This window comes from Arvicanthis niloticus, chromosome 26 (assembly GCF_011762505.2).
Source record: "Arvicanthis niloticus isolate mArvNil1 chromosome 26, mArvNil1.pat.X, whole genome shotgun sequence".
Lineage (NCBI taxonomy): Eukaryota > Metazoa > Chordata > Mammalia > Rodentia > Muridae > Arvicanthis > Arvicanthis niloticus.
In genome coordinates, this window is record NC_133434.1 from 26,587,115 (window position 1) to 26,609,163 (window position 22,049).

The 22,049-nt window shown below is 41.6% G+C and overlaps 1 protein-coding gene across 1 annotated transcript in view; it reads right to left on the reverse strand.

The window, feature by feature from the left end:
- Window positions 1-19,346, reverse strand: part of LOC143439249 (uncharacterized) — a 32,386-nt gene extending 13,040 nt beyond the window's left edge. Inside the window, exons 1-7 of the mRNA XM_076925328.1 lie at window positions 19,256-19,346; window positions 17,531-17,616; window positions 15,088-15,112; window positions 12,305-12,394; window positions 8,233-8,297; window positions 5,380-5,404; window positions 2,858-2,959 (exon numbers count right to left, since the gene is read on the reverse strand). Coding sequence (XP_076781443.1) covers window positions 2,858-2,959; window positions 5,380-5,404; window positions 8,233-8,297; window positions 12,305-12,394; window positions 15,088-15,112; window positions 17,531-17,616; window positions 19,256-19,280 — 418 coding nt within the window. The 5' untranslated portion in view covers window positions 19,281-19,346. The remainder of the gene's footprint in view (window positions 1-2,857; window positions 2,960-5,379; window positions 5,405-8,232; window positions 8,298-12,304; window positions 12,395-15,087; window positions 15,113-17,530; window positions 17,617-19,255) is intronic.
- Between the last annotated feature and the right edge of the window lie 2,703 nt (window positions 19,347-22,049).

The window sequence follows — 22,049 nt, forward strand, 5'->3', positions numbered from 1 at the left end:
CAGGGAATAGCCATCATCACTAAGGAAGCATTCAGTACACATGTATCGTTGACCTAGAGTCAATTCTCAAGCTACTGTTCTCAGATATATCCTTGTTTATCCCAAAGGTATTCACTGTAATACTTTAAAACAGACTTTTGTTGCTCAGCAACAGATAAAACTTTAAAATTAATTCCTGTGTTGGCCTGAGTGTATATTTAGCATCCACTTGTGAAAGTAAAATCACTGTTACTCTTCAGGAACTCCCAACCACCTGACTAGTCAGAAGATCCTGCTTGAATAAAATGAACTATAAAAGACTGGTTAGGTTACCATTATTTGTTTAAATGTCTAGTACTCTTAAAGTTAGAAAATCCACTCTCTTATATTACAACTGCCTCAGAAATATGCCCCTGTCTTCCTTGAGCTATTGGTCAAGTTATGGGAAAGTCTGTATGCTTGAATGCAAGCACTTTATTAACTGAGCTAGTCACTTAACCAGCAAGAAGGATATAAAGATACAGGAAGAAATCGTTCCTAGTGAAAAACTGATCTTACATAGCAAATCAAGTCTTTCCATTTGCTTTCTACACTACACGGCATGCACAATAACGTGAAGTCTACACAGGTGTCTCTAGGATATGCTTTCATGTTATCTAACTTGCCCAGTGTCCAAACAGATTCCCTCTATCAGCTGTGTGGCTTCAGCAAAAGGCAGTACGCAGGAAATTACTAAAATACTTATTTTTTACACAGCAGGCTAAGGACACAGGAAAGCAAGTAGACATCAGGACAGCTGCCAAGATTGTGACAAACTATATTAACTCTTGATCAGATGGCATGGTCACTGCTTTGCATGTGAAACATACTCTCTTCCTATCTGAAAGGATGACAAAGGAGTCAAAAAGAAAGCAGGTTCTTGTATTTTTACCTCGAGTCCAGGTTATGTGATATGAGATGATCACTCTACACAAGGCGAAAAGTACAGAATGTGTGTCTGGCTTTCTTATAAATGCCCCCCATCCCAGAGCCTCAGCCGATGGTACTGCACAAGAAAGTTTGTAGAAGAAGGAGCCTTTGTGGACAAAGTGAGTCACTGGAGAAGACTTAAGACTAACTCTATGTACTCTCTCCTTCCTGAGAAAAGATGCAACATGACCAGCCAGCGCCATACACCTGCTGAGACATTTTCCTTCCAGAATGTACCCTTGACCTATAAGCCAAAATAAACCCTTACTTCATTAATTTTTTTTTCTGTTATTTGGTCACAGAAACAAGAAAAGCAACTAAACATGATGATTGAGTCATGGGGGTGCCTTATTCCTTCTCCCCATTCAGAAATCCTTACATTGACTTTCTCTCTTCTTTTGCCTCCCAAGCAGAAGGAATCACCTGACTGCTGACTGCTGCTATACCCTCTCATTGGATCTGACCAGAAGTGCTAGTACCTTCCATGATCTTTGCAATTCAAGCTGGTCTCAGAAAAAAACTCATTTTCAGTGTTGTCATCACTCATGACATTAATGTCTGGAAGCAAGTCTGTGGAGAGTGGCTTACATATTACTGTCTGTAGTAGGTGAACCCACACTGCCTCCCCCAAGAACCTGCTCCGCTTTCCTTTGGTTCATATCATTCAGTGAGAACCACAATGGCCATTGAATTACATTGTTAAGTTCTATGGTTGCACTGTGCTGATGGGCTATGGAAAGGAACACTTGGCACATTAAAATTAAGCAAGATAGTTTTAGTATTTTTAAAGAGTGATATAGTATTATGGTTTGAAAAAGAAATGTCCCCTATATGTTCAGATACATCTGGTCCTTAGATAGTGGCTCTGATGGGGAAGGTCATGGAACCTTTAGGGGACAGCCTTGCTGAAGGATGTTACTGACGAAAGGGTTTGAAGAGCCCTTAGCCTCCCCCTAACTCCTGTTCATTCTCTCTCTTTCCAGTTTGTGGTTGAACATGGGACTTTTCAGAATGAATATGTGAGTGCAACCTGTTCAGTAACCTGTCTGATGTGACTTGTATGTATATGACTCAGGGTTGATCACTCACTGTTGGATAACGGGGTTGGGGGAGGGGGAGGAGTTCATCTCTGAAGAAGACTGTTTCTCCTGTTCTCAGTAGTCTCCAGTTGTCTACACTTCTTTCCCTAGGGGTGGGGCTCAGTGAGATTCTCCTCTTCCATGTTAGCTTCTCTGTTGGTATTGTATCTACTTCAGGTCTTGTGTAGGCAGCCATACTGTTGAGCTATCATTTGGTGAAGCTTCCCTGTCATTTTTCTGGGAGCAGATTTCCTGCTCTTCTGGTTTTTACAACTTTTCTATTCAGTCTTCCTTGATGTTCCCTGAACCTTAGGTGAAGGAGTTATGCTGTGTATGTATCAATTAAGGCTTGGCACCCTGTGGAGACGTTTTCAAATTGAGCGCAATGCATTTAGCATTATAATATGGTCATAAGCCTACAGAGGCCAGAAGTACAATGTGCTGGGGCAGCCACAGGCTCCTATAATGGAAACCTTGTGCCCTGGTAGTTGATGCTGTTTGGAAAACTTGTGAAATGTTTAGGAAGTCGAACATCACTGGAGAATCTACACCACTGTAGGCAGACTTTGAGAATTCACAGCCTCACCCAACTTCCAGGTGGCTGTTTTCTGTTTGCCATTAAAATCATGGTCTCTCAGGCTGCTTGCTGCCATGACTTTCATCACCATGATTGACATTGATCCCTGTGTGATCTTAATGGGACAAAATCTTTCTTCTATAAGCTGCTTTTCTTCCTAGTGTATGATCACAGCAACAGGAAAGTGAGTAATACAAGTGTTACCACCAATGACTATTAATAAATCAAACTAATTATTGAATATCAACAGTACCTTTACCAAGGCCGCAGGCCTTCACATCCACAGGTGATCTTTCGGGTTTGACCCTCGAGGAGTTGGTGGGCCTACGCCTCAGCTTTGTCAAGATCGAACTAACTGGAATGCATTCACAAAAAATAGGGGTCAGCTCAGTTGAATTTTAAAAATAAACAAAACCCAAAAAATCTAACAACTGTTCTGTGTATGACTTTGATCTCAATAGTGACTTTCAAGCACACTCATCTGATACAGAGAATTACTTCTGGAATATCACAACATCAGGGTCCATTTAACACAAGTATGGCGTAGTAAGGCCTCAGTTTATGGGAATGACAGTATTGACAGAGAAGCAATGGGACTCAGTGTGTTAGATAGCCATTAAGATGCATGTAAACCTAGTGAGACTTACGCAACTACTAGGTACACCACTGTTGGCACTATGACACTCTATTGCCCAAGCACTTACATTAAGCCTGATGAATCTCAGAAAGTAAAGGAACATAGAGCCTTAAAGAGTAGCAGTAAGTCTACAGGAGTGTTCTGTGGTGTTTGCTGACTGAAAGAAGAATCAGCAAGACAGCAGTGGTTGGGTCCAGCTTCAGACCAGTAGGCAGTGGCTGTTCTTTTCATTTTTCACCTAAACTTGGTGTTGCACAATCTGTGAAGATTGTATAATACCACACTCAGACAGAGAAGTAGGGAAGAGGCTGTCTTTATGCCACTGTGACATAATTACCCTGAGAGAAAAGACTCAGAACAGGGATGGATGTTCTACTTTTTTTAGTTCCTAATTTAAATACTAACCATTTTCTCCAAAAGGAGTGTTAAGAGGGAGTTTGGCTAGTTCCAATGCCTCCATTTTCATAGCAATGTTTAGCATACAATGACCCCACAGTGATTCAGACTCTAAGCCATTCTAACAAGGCTGTTATATTACAGTGTGGACAGAGGGCATTTCCCTTCAATTGATATATTCTGGATAAGCCTTCAAACTCACTGAACAAGACAAGAAGTCTGGTGATTTGGTGATTTAATGGATGTGTCTGTGCATACCACTTTCTAGGTGACAACTGTCACCAACACTCTCTCTGTGAAGCCTGAACTAAGAGTAGTCCCAGAGAAGGGCACAGCCTTCACTAGGTCTGAGTGTGTACACCTCTCCTGCTCATTGTTCCACAACAAAGTCGAGTTTCTACACTACACACTTTACTATCCACAGTCTAGGCTTGAACAAGATACACAGTCCTATTTGCCTTTAAGAGCAACAATCCGTAGATATTCCCTCGTTCATAGGCATATTAAAATAGTGACATGAAATCATATTGTTTGATAATGAGTATATACTTCCACTGAGTGTATAGGCTCCCTACACTTTCCTATTAGCCAACATGGGAACAGCACCAGTGAGGGGAAGTAGCCTTCAGACACAAAGTGTAGCTCAAAATAATGAGACCATATTAGTAACTTAGTTGACATGAGCCATAAAATGTGGGGCTCTTTGGACTTACACTAATAGCATCTATAGCACTAAAGTATTTCTCTAAAATAAGCCATGTTGAAGTAAACCCAATGATGACACCCATCCACCATGTTTTCTGATGTAGAGTCTCCCATTTTTCTGATAAGAAGCAAAAAGGTTTTTATTTTTCTGGGTTGTTTTGGTTTTTGTTGTTTCTGGCAGCTGTTTTACTCTTCTCAGACAGGGTCTCATGTCACAACTTGGGCTGACCAGAAAATGCCTCAGACTGCTCACCATGCATTCCTCTCTACAGTGCTGGGATTACAAAACTGTATACCAACTCCCCAAGGAATGCAGTGCTGAGGATTGAACCCAATGCCTTCTGCATCATAGCCTAGTTTTCTGTGAGCTAAACAACCAGAGCCTACCTGTGCTGTCTCTAGCTTTGAAACTAGTATCTCCAGCATAATGCATGGATGCTACCTTCACCTTTGACCAATGAGACAGCTAAAGTACAGTTCAGAGTTCACTGTTTGTTGGAATTATTCTGGAAAGCTAGAGTTCCTCCATAATTTCTACCCAAATCTCGATAGAATAAAAAAAACACAGTTTATAATTTGGAATGTTACTTTCACACCTCCTATCTGGAGACACATTTTGTTCTCCTAGACTCTAGCTCACACTCTGGGTCACGTGACTCCCTGTCCTGGTAGGTTCTTCTTCAGCAGGATATACACTGAGAAACAAATCAATCAAGGATGTCTGTGGTGAGCTACAAACTATTGTGGGGAAAGTGTGAACTCTCCATTTTTTTTTCCATTGGACTGGAAAATAGAGCCAAACAATTGGGGGGAAGGAAACACATATAGATATTGTTTGTTTTGGAAAATCACAGGGTGACTAAAATAAATGATAGAACTAAAGACACATGACTATGATTGTGTCTCTTGGAATACCAGTTGTTCTAAACCAAGCCTGATATTCTCACTGCTATCAGTTCACTCTGAAAAGAGTGGTGCAGTAAGTGCTTAATTTTTATCAAGAATGCGACTTAACAAAGCAATTCTAGAATACATACAGCATCCGTGATCCTTTGAATCAACCTGCAATGTAGAGAGAACACTCTTAGGCTCAGATCATACTGACTTCTGTTTGTCTTTGGTTCTTCTAGTGAACTTAGAGCAATGGTAGCCAGGACTGGGAAAAGGGGCCAAGTGAATGATTCTATATTAGTCTTATTGTGTGATACTCTTACAAAGTACCTGAGGCTCAGTACTGTGTAAACAATGTATTTTTTCACACTTCTGCCCATTTAGCTCTGACCAGACAATCTTATCTCTTTGTCCTATACTAAGAAGTTTCCTTAAAGCTTTCTTGGCACATGGTAGAGAACTGTTCTGACAGCCTGGTATTGTGAGAGGAATCCCTATTAAGGGGTGCCTCTGTGTCTGGATTATTTACCCTAACCTCATGCTTTAAAGATCTCAATGCTTCGATGGCCTTATAGTCAACATAAAAATCTTTTACCACATCAATATTTAGAAAAATAATTTGCAACTGCCCAAATCTTACAAATGTTCTGAAGAAAGATAAGAAAACACTTAGAAACAAACTTATCACAGGTAATGTAAGCCAACTTTTGAGTGAAGATCACTCAAGTTTTAATCTAGATAAAAAAAAATTGTTAGAAGAAAGGCTTCCTTAGAGCTGATCTCTGTGCCACAGCACTCTATACCCAAATTCTGTCAGGAGAGGACTGGTTTCCCAGGAGCTGTGACACACCTGTGAGCACAGGTAAAACCACCACTTTTTCTAAAATTCCTTCCCCAACAGGGACCCTCCCAGGACCATCAGGACACAGGAACCAAGAAAGAGTCAGGGAGACTAGACCCTTCCAGTTTCCATCCATACCCTGGAGCTGACCCTGTGCCAGAGCTCTCCATACCAAATCCCTCCTGGAGAGAACTGGTCTCCCAGGAGTAATGACACATAGGCATGTAGGAGGGACAAGCCACAGTCATCGACAGCAAGACCAGCTAACACCAGAGTTATCCAGATGGTGAGAGACAAGGGCAAGGACATAAGCAACAGAAACCAAGACTACTTGGCAGCATCAGAACTCAGTTCTGCCACCACAGCAAGCCCTGGATGCCCCAACACACCAGAAAAGCAAGACTCTGATTTAAAATCACATCTCATGATGATGATAGAAGGCTTTAAGAAGGACATAAATAACTCTCTTTTTTAAAAAAATACAGGAGAACACAGATAAACAGGTAGAAGCCCTTAAAGAGGAAACACAAAAATCCCTTCAAGAATTACAGGAAAATACAACCAAACAGGTGAAGGAATTGAACAAAACCATCCAGGATCTAAAAAATGGAAATAGAAACAACAAAGGAACACCAAGGGAGATAACCCTGGATATAGAAAACCGAGGAATGACATCAGGAGTCATAGTTACAAGCAGAATACAAGAGAGAGAAGAATCTCAGGTGTAGAAGATACCATAGAAAACATTAGCACAACAGTCAAAGAAAATGAAAACTGCAAAAAGCTCCTACCCCAAAACATCCATGAAATCCAGGACACAATGAGGAGACCAAATCTAAGGATAATAGGTAAAGAAGAGAGTGAAGATTCCCAACTTAAAGGGCCATCAGGAAATATCTTCAACAAATTATAGAAGAAAACTTCTCTAACCTAAAGAAAGAGATGCCCATAATCTTTTAAGAGGCCTACAGAACTCCAAATAGATTGAACCAGAAAAGAAAATCCCAAAAAAAAAAAAAAAAAAAAAAAAAAAAAAAAAAAACCTCTAGGACAAAAAGAAGAAAAGACACCTAAGAGGAGTAGAGGCAGGAAATAATCAAACTCAGGGCTGAAATCAAGTACAAACAAAAAGAACTGTAAACCAGGAGCTTTTTTTTTTTTTTTTTTTTTTTTTTTTTTTTTTTTTTTTTTGACAAAATCAGCAGGATAGGCAAACCCTTAGCCAGACTAACCAGGGGGCACAGATATAGTATCCAAACTGACAAAATCAGATATGAAAAGGGAGGTATAACAACAAAAACTGAGGAAATTTTTTAAAATCGTCAGATCCTACTACAAAAGACTATACTCAACATATGGGAAATCTGGATGAAATGGACAATTTCCTAGACAGATACTAAATACCAAAGTTAAATCAGGATCAGATCAATCATTTAACAGTCCTGTAACCCCTAAAGAAATAGAAGCAGTTATTAAAAGTCTCCCAACCAAAATAAGCCCAGGACCAGACGGCTTTAGTGCAGAATCTTATCAGACCTCCAGAGAAGACCTAATGCCAATAACTCTTCAAAGAAAGATTCCTCAAAACAGAAGGAGCACCACCCATTTCATTCTATGAAGCCACCGTTTCACTGCATGTTCTCCTGGGAAGGTGTAACAGTTTCTGTCTAAGCAGGAACTTGTCATAATTTCCTTTCCTAGAGGACTTCATAAGAGATTTTTTTCTACTTCTATCATGTTTAATGTTCCAAACAGATTTTAAAAGCTGGTTGAGTGCACATTACTTTTAGCTTCAGAAGATATCATGTATATTTAAGAGGTATTTAACTATTATAAATTACTTTGATGACTTAAACATGTCAATACTGAGTTGTATATTTTAAAATAAATTTTATTAGTTTTAAATAAATAATTAAATAAATAACTAAACCTTTAAAAAGAAAGGCTCCCTTAAACACCATCTGTAGAGGCTGGCACTGGTCTGTTTGTATAGAGCCCTCCATCAAGGATCCAGTTCTAGTTCTTCCTTTTACTAAGAAAATCCTTGAATACCTATAGTGTAGGCTATCAGTTTATTCCTCAGTGTGATAAAATAGAATATAAAGGAATTCTAAAACTTACCTTTCAGTGTTTTAGAAAAAGGAAAAGGATATTTTACCTCCATTTCTGGTGGGTTTGTCTCCGTTCCTTGTGTGTTCTTCATCTGGCGGTTGTCAGACAAACCTAGAAGAGCAAAAATCAGCTCTGAGCTCATGGTACGACTTATTGGGTTAACAGGGGCTCTTGGCTTGATGTGGACAGAATTCTATGGATTTAGTCTAAACATGTAGGCTTACTGCACCTAGTTCATTAATAAATATACTGGTGCTGATGTGAGAACACCCTCTTGGCTGGGGAAAATTTAAGAGGAGACCTCGAGAAATAGAAAGGAAAGTTTTGTTCTTTTATAGAATGCAAATCTAAAAATATCTGAAAATGTTACATCGAGGAGACAATGAAATAACTGTTAATGATAGCTTTCTACTACTTCTCCCAACTACTTTGAAATCAGGACAGTTGGTACTTCTGTTGGGTGTCTGTCAGACCTCTTTTCTCTCCAGTGGCCAGCATCTAGATTCTGCATGTATTAACCAGATAGGGTTTTAATTATATATCATCTTAGTATTGTGAGTGTGAGCGTATGAGTGTAAATGAAGTGTGTGTTTGGGAATGCTATGTATTATGTGGGTCCAGAAGACAACTTTGTGGAATTTCTTTTCTCCTTCATCATTTATATGAAATCTGGAAATCAAAAACAGGTCATGTTGGGTAAATTTTTGGTTTCTTTCTTTTTTGCTTTGGTTAATTATATTTTCTTTTGCTGTAATGTCTATCTATGTGCCTGTATATATGTGCACCACTTCCATGCCTGAGGACATCAGCAGTTAGCAGAGAGCATTTGATGTCCTGAAACTGAAGTAACAAATGGCTGTGACTATCTGATCTAGGCTCTATAAACTGAACCTGGGTCTTCTGGAAGAGTAGCAAACATTTCTGACTATGTCCAAGCTCTCCAGCCCCCCCCACCAAAGTATTCCTTTTTATATACAATGATGACTTATTTAAAAAGTTAAAGAAACTGATAGTGTTAATTTTAAAAGTAGCCACTACAGCTGCTACAATTTCTGTGTGCCTTTTCCACTGTGGTGGAATGATCCCCTTGAACTATAAGCCAGGATCTTACCAAGCTTTCAGTCAGGTATGTTGGCAGCAACAGGAAAGCAGCTAATACAGAACGGTCCAGTCATCGCCTCTGCCCATTTGGAAGACCTTTAAATTGCTGTTCTCTCTTTCTCCACCACCCAAGAAAGAAACAACCCAACCACTCCCAGACCTTCTCACTGGCTCTGACTAGGAATGCCAATATCCACCCCTACACCATGATCATCACTTTGAAGGCTGTTCTCTGTAACCTAAGTAATTTTCAGCCTCTTCCATATTGAATCTGGAAGACAGTCAGTGGAGAGAGTGACTCACACATTGTGTGAGTCTATAGTAGGTGCCTACAGTAGGTGAAGCCACATTGCCTCCACAAGAAGCAGCTCAGCTTTCCTTTGGTTCATGCCATGCAATCAGAACCAAACTAAACGTTTAAATGTTTTTACATTGTGTGGCTGAACTTGTACACAGTAGCCAGAAAAATACTGCAAGACACCTCCATTCTTTTCACAGAGATGTAGAATACTCACAAGTGCTATTCATAAGAAACAGACTACAGAATTCCCATAGAATCAGTAGTGCTGCCTGACTTTTCTGCTTTATTCTCTATCACATGTCAACAGTCATGTCCTTCTACTGAAGCCTCTTACTGCTTCTCTGCACTTTTAAAGAGAAGTTGAACTTTTATATGGCTGGCATTATTTGAAGACTGAGGAACTTTTAACACTGTCACCACTATTTTATATCATATCAACATAAGATCTTGGAGAAAAACAGGCAAGACTATGATTCAACGGTGGCAGGCTTTTGTGCCAAGGCTGATGTGCATGCTTATGGGCCAAGGGGAGAATAGGGTGCTTTGGATCACAAATGTCCCTCAAAGCTCATGAATGTGTTGATTCCATAGGTGGTGATCATGTGTGGGGGAGGTTGTAGAACTTGTAAGACTTGAAGCCTTACTTGGAGACGTACATCCTTACACGTGGGCTGTGCAAGTTTGTAGCCTCATCCCACTTCCACCTGATGTGTTCTACTTGCTGGATGTAGTTGAAACTGGGATCTCTTGGCTTCTTTCTCTGTCCCACCTATTCCAAGCCTCTCCCAAAATAGACTGCATCATTGGAACATAAGCCCAAAAAAAAGGTTTTTTTTTCTTCCATTTTGATTCTGGTATTTTATTATAGTAACAACAAAGAACCAATGCAGAAATTGGCGCCAGAAAGTTGGGCATTGCTGTTACAGACCTGACCACATTCCTGGATGGAGGATTATGGAAATGTAGAACTTTGACACAGAAGATCCACTGAGTGTTCAAAATGTAATAAGCTTATGAGCAGGATGTTGGAAAATAATGCTACAAGACAGACAAGCAAGGAAAGCTTGGTTTGTGGGGTTTCAGAGAGCAGCAAAGTCTCCTTGGAGCTACTTGAGTGAAGTTTGGGTTAGGAATCTGTGAAGAGAACCCTGTGCTCTACTGGGATAATAATGGCTCATGGGTAGCCAGGGCTGGGAATTCAGATGACTTGGGAACCAGCATGGTCCCTAAGGGGAAATCTTCCAAGAAGGATGTCCTTGGAAGTCAGCACACAGAGGCTATGTCTCACAGAGGGCAAGGATGAATCTCAAGTTGACACTCAGACTTGGTGATGTGTCAGTTTTCTGTGTGCTTTTTGGTGTGGTGGCATAAAAGCTAGAGGACTGGAGGGGACATGGAAAGAAGCTGAGGTGTGGCACCATGTGAATGGGTCAGAGTCCCTAGAGAGTCTAAGCAAGGCCATTGGTGAAAATTCAAGCTCAGTTGCAGGAAGACCTCTGCATGTTGGAGATGACAGGATACAGAGAGCAGTGAACTGGGAGTGGAGCTGGCGTGACCCTCCAGCAGGAGGCGTGTGTGCTGTGGGTGGTTGTCTGGGAAGCGCAGCTCTGCAAGTCTTTAAATGCAGATGATGAGAACCTCCTAGATGTTAGACAGGGAGCTTCTTGGATGATTTTGTTGTTGTTTTGTTTTCTTTTCACTACAGCCTTCTTATTGCTTCTTTGAACAAAAAGTAACTTGTTTAAACTTGTTTTTTGACAGGAAACTACAGTTAAGAGATTGGACTTGAACTTAAACTTCTAATGCTTGTCATTATTTGAAGACTTTGAACATTGTACACTATTTTATATCAACATGAGATCTTGAAGAAAGCCAGGCAAGGCTATGATTTAACACTGGCATGCTTGTGTGCACAATTACATGTCAAGTTGACAAGACTGAATAGTGCTATTTAACCATCAGCTACTTCTACACCTAGGAAGACAATCAAAACTGGGCAGTTGTTCCATCAGATTGGCCTGTGAAAATAACTGTGGGTATGCACCTGTCTGCTAATTGACACAGGAGGACACAGACCACTATGGGTGGTGTTATCCCTTAAGCCGATGGGGTTGTCTTGTGTAAGAACAGTGACTGATCAAACCAGAGAGAGCAAATCAGTAAGCAGCATTCCTTCATCATCTCTGCTTATGTTGCTGCCTCCCGCTTGCTGTCTTGAGTCCCTGCCTTCACTTTCCTTGATGGTGGACTGTAACTCAGAGATGAAATGAGCCTTTTCCTCCCAAAGTTACTTTTTGCACAATACACTTATCATACTAGCAGAAAGCAAATTATAACATGTGCCTTTGACAAGATGTACAACACAGAAAATAACGAAAATAATTCATGAAAGCACCAGCAAGATGGCAACATGAGAAGGAAACCACTTTGGTTTGACCATTAGATGACAGTAACAAACTACATTAACCACCAGACCAGATGACATGGCCATTTTTTTGTCTAAGGAGTACATTATCTTCTCACAAATAGTGAAAGAATAAGAAAGAATAATAAAATATCTGTTCATAACATTGAGAAGAGCATAATGATTTACTCACACAACCTCATCGGTCCTTCTGCCTATTTGAAAGACCCTTAAATTGACTATCAACCATGGAGAAAGAATAACATGACTGTTCCTAGACCATCTCATATGACCCAGAATGTCATTACCTACCACTAGAACATTCCTTCAATTCCCTGTTGGCACTAGGTGATATACCAGTGATGCTGGTGAGATAATGTCTGCCACCCGAAGCATCAGTATCTAGAAGAAAGTAAGTGGAGAGAGTGACTCACATATTGGTACCTGTAGTGGATTAAACATGCATTGAAAAAGAACAATCTCAACTTTCCTTTTGGTCTCATCATTCAGTGAGGACCACAATAGAAGTTTAAATGTGTTTTTAAGTCCCATGTTTATACTCATCCTTATAAGTTATGGAAATTAACACTTCCCATATCAAAAGAACTTTGAAGATATCTTCATCTTATTCACAGAGAAGATACCATAAAATATACAAGTTTTATTAACACAAAATGTAAACAATGGGTTACCATAATACCATCAGTAGAATAATGGGACTTTTATGCCTCCTTCAGTGTCACTTGGCACTGGCATCGCAAAAATGTCATGACATTTGTTAAATACAAAAAAAACAAACAAATCCCAGCACCTCGATTAGACGGGCTGCATACAGAGAGGGTGTTTGCATGGCCTCAGGCCAGTGGACACTGGTTGCTTGCTCTTCTTTCTTATTAACTCAGCCTGATGGTTTGCAGATCATGGAGAACATATAGCATCACCTCCAGTGGGCTATATATTACGTGTACAACGTTATATTACATTACTTACATTTCACCAGAAGCTATTGGTGTCATTGTAACCAAACTGCCTGACAGAAGTAAACTTAAGATAGGGAGGGATGGTCTATTTTTGAATCCCTAACACAAAATATAAGTTTGCAACAGAAGCAATCTAGAGACCTTGTGGGTGTGTGAGCCTCCCTCCTCCACCACCCTCATGCTTCCTTTCAGTGGTTTGCAATTGCCAAGTCCATGGACATGGGACCACTTCTCCATGTCTACCACAATAACTCGTATGACAAGTCATGCTAACCCAGTTGTCACTTGGTGTTGGCAGGGAAGTGACACTATCTTTCAACTGATCAACTCAGTTTATTGAAAGTAAATCAACCCTCAACATAAACTGACAGGACAAGATGCCTCGATCACTGTGGCTCAACACACCTGAGTATGTGCATCCCACTTTTCAATGACCATTACCCTCAGCAACAATCTCTATATCCAGGCCAGGCCTGCCTCTAGCAAGGATGGTGGCTGCACTAGCCCTGAGAGAGCACCTGCCCTGGTCACTCCTTCCTCAGTGAAATCCAGTCTCTACTATGCAAGCTGTCTTTACATTCACTGGCTACCCAGGGGCAGAATACAGGGTCCTGTTTCCCCTGATTGCAAACCCTCCTTAGCACATGCCTGGACATGCAGACACACCTTGGTCTGACAAGCAGCCACATCTTCAATGCTCTGTACACACACCCAATGGATGGGTTCCCTGAGGTCTTATTTACTACTCAACACAGAGACTGACTTTCAGTGAGGAAATACTTTGAAGCAGAGTCTAGCTCATCTTCAAATGTGGCCTGTTGAAAGAATGTTTGCGACTAGATTTATAACAGTATTGACTGGAATTGGGCCCTAAACTGTGTGTTGCTTTGAGCTCATGATGACAAGCTAAAGCTAGTCGCCAGTTCTTACTGTGATCTGTTATGTCTAGATGAAATTCAGTTGGGACACACATGCAGTTTGTCTTTCTTTGCTGGATCTTCCATAGTTACAATCAATGCTCTCACTAGGCAGGGCAGCTCATTCTTTCCCTGTTTGTCACTTTTGTTTCCTGTTTTGTTATTGTTGTTAGGCATGGGCTCATTGTATAGCCCAGGATGAGCAGAAAGTGTCAGACTGGAAATGACTGTGGACTCCCAATCCCCTGCTTCTACCTCTAGGGTGCTGAGATCACAGGCTTGAATGTTACCACTCAGGTTGGTGTGACACTGAAGATCCAATTGAGGGCCTCCTGCATCACAGGTAGGCACTTAACTATGTGAGCTATTTTCCAGCATCTGTGGGCTCTCTCTGTCTCTCACACTTGTGCAAGTCTGCACCCAAGCACATGGATGCTAAAGTGGGTTTATGTTGTTCCTTTGTATCTCTGCAGATGTGACTTGTACCAGGTCCATCTAGGGGCTGGAACTCATCCACAGTGACTACTGGTGTCCTGATAAGGTAGTAAGTGGAAGCTTGATCTCATACACTGATACTGGACCCATGTTTGTGTACACAATGGTGATCTTCACCTCTGTAAGTGACAACTCAGTCACTTACCTCTGTATCTTGGTCGATTCTTCTCTGGAGCACTACGCAAAGAAATAGAGCCAGCCTGCGAGGCTGTGATGAGGGCTAAACTAAATGTAGGCAAAGTGTGCACTTTATTTTCATTGAGAAAACTGATGTTAGAAATTGGGCTTAGGGGCTGGAGAGATGGCTCGGGGGGCTAAGAGCACTGACTGCTTTTTCAGAGGTACAGAGTTCAATTCCCAGCAACCACATGGTGGTTCAAAACCATCTGTAATGGGATCTGATGCCCTCCTCTGGTGTGTCTGAAGACAGCTACAATTTACTCGTTAACATGAAATGAATAAATAAGCCTTTAAAAAATGAAAAGAAATTGAGTTTAAATAATTGGGTTTCCTATCTGGTAGAAATACAGATATCAGTTTGTAGGTTAGTTGGGGGAAGTTGGTGTCGTTTTTTTCTTTAAATAAAAGTCTCAATACTCATTGCCAGCAGGTGGTAGAAACTGTACACCTTACAAAGGATGGGCAGTACTTCTACCACTCTTATCTAAGATAGGTCTTAAGAAAGTGCCTCCTCAATACATACCATAGTGTTTTTTCTTTGGCTCCACCTACAATTAAGAAGAAACAAACACTCTTAGTCCAGAACATGGTGAGTTCTACTTGTACAGGTTTTTTTCTCTCTTCATACTTAGGTCATGGTAAGTAGAATGGAAAAGAATGGTCAAATCAAAGCCTCTGTATTATTCATACAATTTTGTTGTGAAAACACCTGATCCTGGATACTTTGTGAAAGAACTATTTTTCCCATGTTTGCTAATTCAGCCCAAATAAGAACTCACTGTTATCCTGTAAGAAGTCCGGATGCTACACTGACACATGGCAAAGAAACTGTATAACAACCTGCTCTTAGGAGTCCCCTTTAAGAAGTTCCCCCAGGGCCGATGATCTGTGCACCCCCTGGCTGTGAAGAAAGAGGCTACTCTGCTGTGAGTTGGATGACTGCAGAGGCACAGTTGAGAGGAAGGGACCTGGGAGCTTCTCTGACAACCCCTGCTCTCACCCCTACCTCCACCCTCTGCCAAAACCTAACAGCCAAGACAGGAAGTGACCAAAGATCTCTTTTTAAAAGTGTGCTGGGATGCTGAAGCAGAGCTGTTCACACTGGATGGTTTCCTATGGAGTAGGGGAGGACTCAGTACTACTTAAGGGGCACTCCAGGAGAGTTTGGCCAGGCTCCACTGAGTATATAAATAACACAAACTGGACTTGCTTTTTTTTTTTTTTCTACTGGTTTTCTTTAGGGGGTGGCATGGAAGGACTGGGAAGTGAGTGTGATCAGGGTGCATGATGTGAAAGTCTAAGAGAATCAAAAAACTCTGTTACATTAAAAAGGGTGGGGTTGCATTCATGTCCCAATTAATCACACTAAATTTCATGTTTTAAAAGGTCTGGTGACCTCAATGTTCCTATAATTGACATAGGAAACTTCTGGAACAGCAATTCTTCAGAAACCTGCTCATATCATCTAAATCACAGAACCTTGCAAGAGAGAGCAGAGACAACACTTACAGAAAATACAAACTTTTCATAAATGATGAGTCAGCTACCTTTGAAAATACTTATTTGCTGTGTATGTGTGCTTAAGTGTGCACTTGCCTTAGTTAGGGTTTTCTTGCAGTGAAGAGACACCATGAACAAGGCAACTCTTTTTTTGTTACAAGAGCACAAGTCTACTTTATTTATTTACTCTCCATTAGTTTAAATCTCAGATGGGTACAGCATCACACACATTCTGAGTCCAATGGCCTTTGCACGAATGTTGCTTCAGAATTTGGCACGAGCCATACCACTGTTTCTGTGGGCCTGAGTTACTTTTCCCCAGATCACCCTGGTTTTGTTTGGTTTGCTTTCAGGTGTTACTGTATTGGTTTTTGCTTTGTACACATAAGCACATCTCTTGCCTCAGTAGAACTCAGTTTCATCTTGGGCATAAACACCTTCCATCTTAAGAAGAGCTGTGTGTTCTTTTGGTTCTGGAGACCTCAATTGTGGCCAGCAAAAATGGCCTTGCACCACAACCTTCAGACACACTTGCTGTGTTTTAGAAGTCCTGTTCCCAGCAGGCCTCCACAGGCTCCAAGATGGCAGAAAGAGCAACCAAGGTAACTCTTATAATGACAACATTTAACAGGGGCTGGCTTACACTTTCAGAGGTTCCATCTATTATCATCGGGGTTGGAAGCATGGCAGCATCCAGGCAGACGTGGTGCTGTACAAACCCAGAGTTCTACATCTCGATCTGAAGACAGCCAAAAAAGTGTGTCTTCCACAGGCGGCCAAGAGGAGGCTCTCTTCCACACTGGGCAGAACTTGAGAAGTAGGAGACCTCAAAGCCTGCCTACACAGAGACACACTTCCTCCAACAAGACCACACCCATTTCAACAAGGCCACACCTCCTAAGAGTGCCACTTCCTTTGGGCTAAGCAGATTCAAACCACCACAGCACCACATGTGTGCAGGAGTCCACAGAGGCCAGAGAAGGATGTCAAGTCCTCTAGTACTGGAGGTATAGATGGTTGTGAACAGATGGTTATAAAGGCTTTATGCCATCAGACAGTGTAGCATCTGGAACCCGTGACAGAGTGATAGGATGAGCTGATTTGAGCTGAGTCAGGGAAAATGTGAGACCACCAAAGGGATCAAACCTGAGTCCTTTGGAAGAGCAGCAAGTGCTCAAAAGTGCTGAATCATTGCTCCAGCTTCACCTATTATCTTGTGAGTAAAAGTTAGACAACTTTAACTATAAAGAAGAATACCTTCAGAAGAAAAGGCCTCTTAAAACATACCCACAGGGATCAAGTCAGGGGATAACTTGGTGTGATTTCTTTTCATTCACTTCCTAAGTAAACACTGTGATGCATGTGTGTGTATGATTATTTTTATTATTCCAATATGGTATCTCCTAAAAACAGAAGGACTGTGAAATCGCTTGGAAATTCCTTGGAGAATGTGCAGGCCAACTTACCTTAACTGGCTCTGCCAAATCTTCTCTTTTAACAGTTTCTTCCTGGGGAGGTATCTCCTGTCTTACAGGTACTACCTGTATGTCATCTGGGGAAAAAATAGAACACAAAAGAACATCTCAAGGAACAATTTGTAATTTCCCAGAGATCTTTCCTTCATATGGACAAAGATCTATGGATTTAGTCTACATGGCTGAACTGAATGGATGTAGTGTATTAAAAAGCATGATCTAACTACTGCTAGACCATCCCTTCTGATGGGAAAGTTGGAGAATGGAGGAGAGACAAGAGTTTTGGCCTCTCTCAGGAATGAGAGTAATGTCTAAGGAAATGTGCGCCAACCCATGTTGGACGGGCTGAGAACTAAAATGAATCTTAAGGTAACATAGGACCTATAACATGTCTTCAGGCCATTGTGAAGCCCAGGAAGATTGACACTTTCTAAGGAATCTCTCGAACCTATGTCAATGCCCACAACCTCAAATATGCAGAATTTTCATTTGTCATTAAGCAAATTGAAATTTAAACTCAGTAGTCTACACAGTATACTAGGGAACTAGGTTTGATAGCAGGTACACAATGTAATTATATTCACCCACTCATCCTTTCAAAACCAATAAGATGCTGAACAGAAGAAGATGCTGATGGTGGTACACTGTCTAAGAAGTGAAACACACACATGTAGTTCTATTGATCTTCCTTCCATTTGTCTTCATGGTGTGGTATGGCTGCACAGATACAGATCAAAATATGGGAAGTGCACATTCCTATGAACTGTCACATAAATAGAAAACACATGCCCGTAATTTTCTGAATAAAATACACCTTTCAGGAAAAAGAAGAGAATGTGTGTTTAAACATACACACACACACACTTATTATATAAAATGCCTTAAAACAACTCCAACATTTTTTACTCATTCCAATTTCCTGAGATTACTAATTTAAATATATGTAGCCTAAATCTTATCAAAATAATCAAGAGTTATTTATACTGTGGATCACCTAGTAAGAAAAGACTAGCAACATACACTACAATAGGAATTTATGCACACATATGTATACACAGACACTGCTTCATATTGGTCGTCAACTTGACTATACCCCAAGCTGCTGGGCATTCATTCCTGTGAGGGATTTTCTTGATTCGATTGTTTGAATCAGAAAGCTCCGCCCTATGTCTGGGCTGTACCTTCTGATGCAGCCCAGGTAAAAGGACATGGCATTATGAAAGTTTGCTTTGTGCTTCTTTGCCCTCACTCTCCCTGGCAAGACCATCAGCCCTGTTGCTGCAGTGCTCCTTCACTGGGGTTAGAACCAACTTCTTTGGGACTTCAGTGTAGACTGAAGATTAGGAAACCTCCAGGACTCCAGTGTAGACTGAAGCTGCTGAGACAACTAGCCTTTAGATCAAACCACTACTAGGTTTTCAGTCTCTCAAGCATGAGACAGCCTTTTCTGAACTAATTAGACAGTAGTATTCCAAAAGCCAATCTTATGAATCCCTGTTTAAAATGTGTGTGTGTGTCTGTGTGTCTATGTGTGTGTCCCCGCGCGTGCGCGTGTGTTCATTCTATCAATTCTGTTTCCTTAGAGACCACGAATAAAACATATATTGAAAGGTAAAGTCAAATTGCTTTACAGGACAATCAAATAAATATATTTTACAGAAAGTAAAATATTAACCAGTCCAGTTGAAGGACAACATTCAATGGTGAATATCTTACCTTGACGGGAGCAAAAACTTCCCATTTTAAACTTTACCACAAATAAAAGAGCACGTTCTAGTATGGACGTTGCTTGTTCAGCAGTCTCTACTAGACTGAGACTCAGACCTGAGACATGAGGACATGTACTCACATAACTATGACAACACTGTGTCACAGAACTGAGGTCACAATCCATACTGCAACAGCTATCAGCTGCTAGTGTGGCAAGTGTGCTAGTACAAGTTCAAGACCACACTGATGACTAGGTTAGTGGGTTGGCAAGATGCTGGAGTGCTTAGAGTGTCACACAAGCCTGATGACCTGAGTTTAATTATCAGAACCCATGGTGAAATTCTCAAAGGCTGTCTTCTAGGATTCTATGTACTTTATGTATCGATGTCCATCCATAAACCATCAATACACCTGTACTAAATACATACATACATACATAAGCACCAAAAAGTAATACTTTTTTTTTAAGCAAAGAGGTTATTGTACATGTTATCTGTAGTGGCTCGAGTTCTCATGCTAATTATGTTGCCCCCAAACCTGCTTGGAGTGTCCTGCATGTAGGGTAAAGGAAGCCTATTCCCAGTTGGTTCTGACAGGGAAATAAAGTTGCCAGTGGCCAATGGCTGGGCAGGGAGACCAAGGACATTTAGGATTCCCAGGCAAGAAACACAGGAGAGTCATGACAAGGGGCTAGGAGACAGACCTCACCAAGGGGATAGAAGACAGACCAGCCAGGAAAATGCAGGACAGTGAGATGCTGAAATGTAGGTGCAAGGGGAAAGTGGCCCTGAGGGCCTGAAGGGGTGGGACCCAGCAGAGTCTAGGGCAGCAAAGATAAAATACAGATTTAGTAAGTATTAATTCAGAGTTATCTGAGGTGAGAGTGTATTAGCCATGTGCAGCCGAGGTCAGTGTTTACATACATGGCCCATATTATCACAGAAGGTCATGTGGATGTCTATGGTCTGTGCTGAAGCCTGAAGCTGTGTTGATGTCCATGGGCTGGGCTGACCCAGAGGGCCATGTGAGTGGCCTGCACTGCTGCCTGAGGTCATCTTGATGTCCTTCTCCTATGCTGCCACTGAGGGCTGTGATGGTCTATGGCTTATGCAGAGGCAGAGGGCCAGGTTGATGTGCATGGTCTGTACTGCCACAGGAAACCATGCTGAGGTCAGTGGCTTGTCTGTGGTTTATGCTGTCACCAGAAACCCATGTAAGTTCATGATCCATGTTCCTGCTAACTATAAAGGGCAAGGAAGCTACTTTTCCTTGGCATTGATGACTGCAAACTCACAGCTGAGAAAGAGGGACACAGAAGTTTTCTGGGACAACTCTGACCCCTGCACCTGATAAGTAACAGCCTAGACAGAAAGCCATTAAAGAGAACTTTTTACACTTGTGATAAGAATGCTGAAGTGTAGCTCTCCAGAACTGTTGATGGCTTCTGGCTGGGGTCTGGGAGGGAAGGGCTCAGTTTTCCTTAAGGAGCTGGATGCCTTAAGTTTGGCTATGCTCCAGTGAGTACATGGGCAACACAAATTGGACTTTTTTTCTATGGAGTCTGGCTAAGCTTTGGGGTTAGTAGAACTTAACTTCTCTATAGAACCATCAGTTGGCACCGGTCAGCATCAAGGCTGTGCAGGGATACTAAAGTCAGACATAGCTGCTCCCAACCCCAGCACTGCCTTACAAACCTGTACTCATTGATTAACTCTAAGAGCTGTGTTCTCATCTGTAGAAATGGTGTACATGGGGCCTCAGCCGATGGTCTAGTCAGTAAAGTGCTACCCAGACAAGTATGAGGATCTATGTTTGATATCCAGAATCTTTGTTTACAAAAAATGGCCTATGCATGGTGGAATGTGCTTCTAACTCTAGTGTGGAGACAGGTGGATTTCTGGGGTTTGTAGGCCAGTCTAATTGGTGAGCCCCAAGTTCTAATGAGAGAGTCTGTCTCAAATAACAAAGCAGACAGCTTCTGAGGAGTAACATTTGAGTGCACCTGCGTACACATGCACATGCTCACACACCCCTGAATACACATGTGCACACACACACACCTGCATACAGACGGACACACACACCTTCATACACATGCACATACATACACACACACCTGCATACACATGCACACACACATACCTGGATACACATACACATCTGCATATACATGCACATAACACACCTACCTACACACACACACACACACACACACACACACACACCTGCATATCCGTAGCCAGGAAGCAGAGAGAGATGACCGCTGGTGCTCAGCTTGCCTTCGCCTTCTTCTTATTTAGTCCAAGATCCTACTGCATCACTGTAGCACAGGGACTTGCAGAGAGTCTTCCACATCAATTACTCCAGTCTAGAAACTCCTCACAGATGTGCCCAGTGGCTTGTCTCTGGATGTTTCTGGACCCTGTCAAGTTGACAATACTATCACACAGGGCTTTCTGGGACCAGGGATTCAGTATGTAGTGCCCCTGAGTCATCCTTAGTTATCCTGCACACCACTGCCATTCCCAGGAGACCAGGCTGGAGACTAGGATGAAGCTCCCAGTAGGGTTTCCAGATGGAAGGCTTCCCTGAACTTCTCCCTAGAACCTAACCCACTGACCTGCAGCTGTGTACCAGTCCCACAAGATATGGAACTGGGATCAGAAGACCTAGAAGAGAGAATGGGGGGAAAACAGGTGAATGCAAAGTATGATGATTTGTCTATAGTCTGATCAAATTGTAATTTTTACTTGTTGTCACAGGGGTTATAAACACATAAAGACAGGATGTGGGGAAGGGG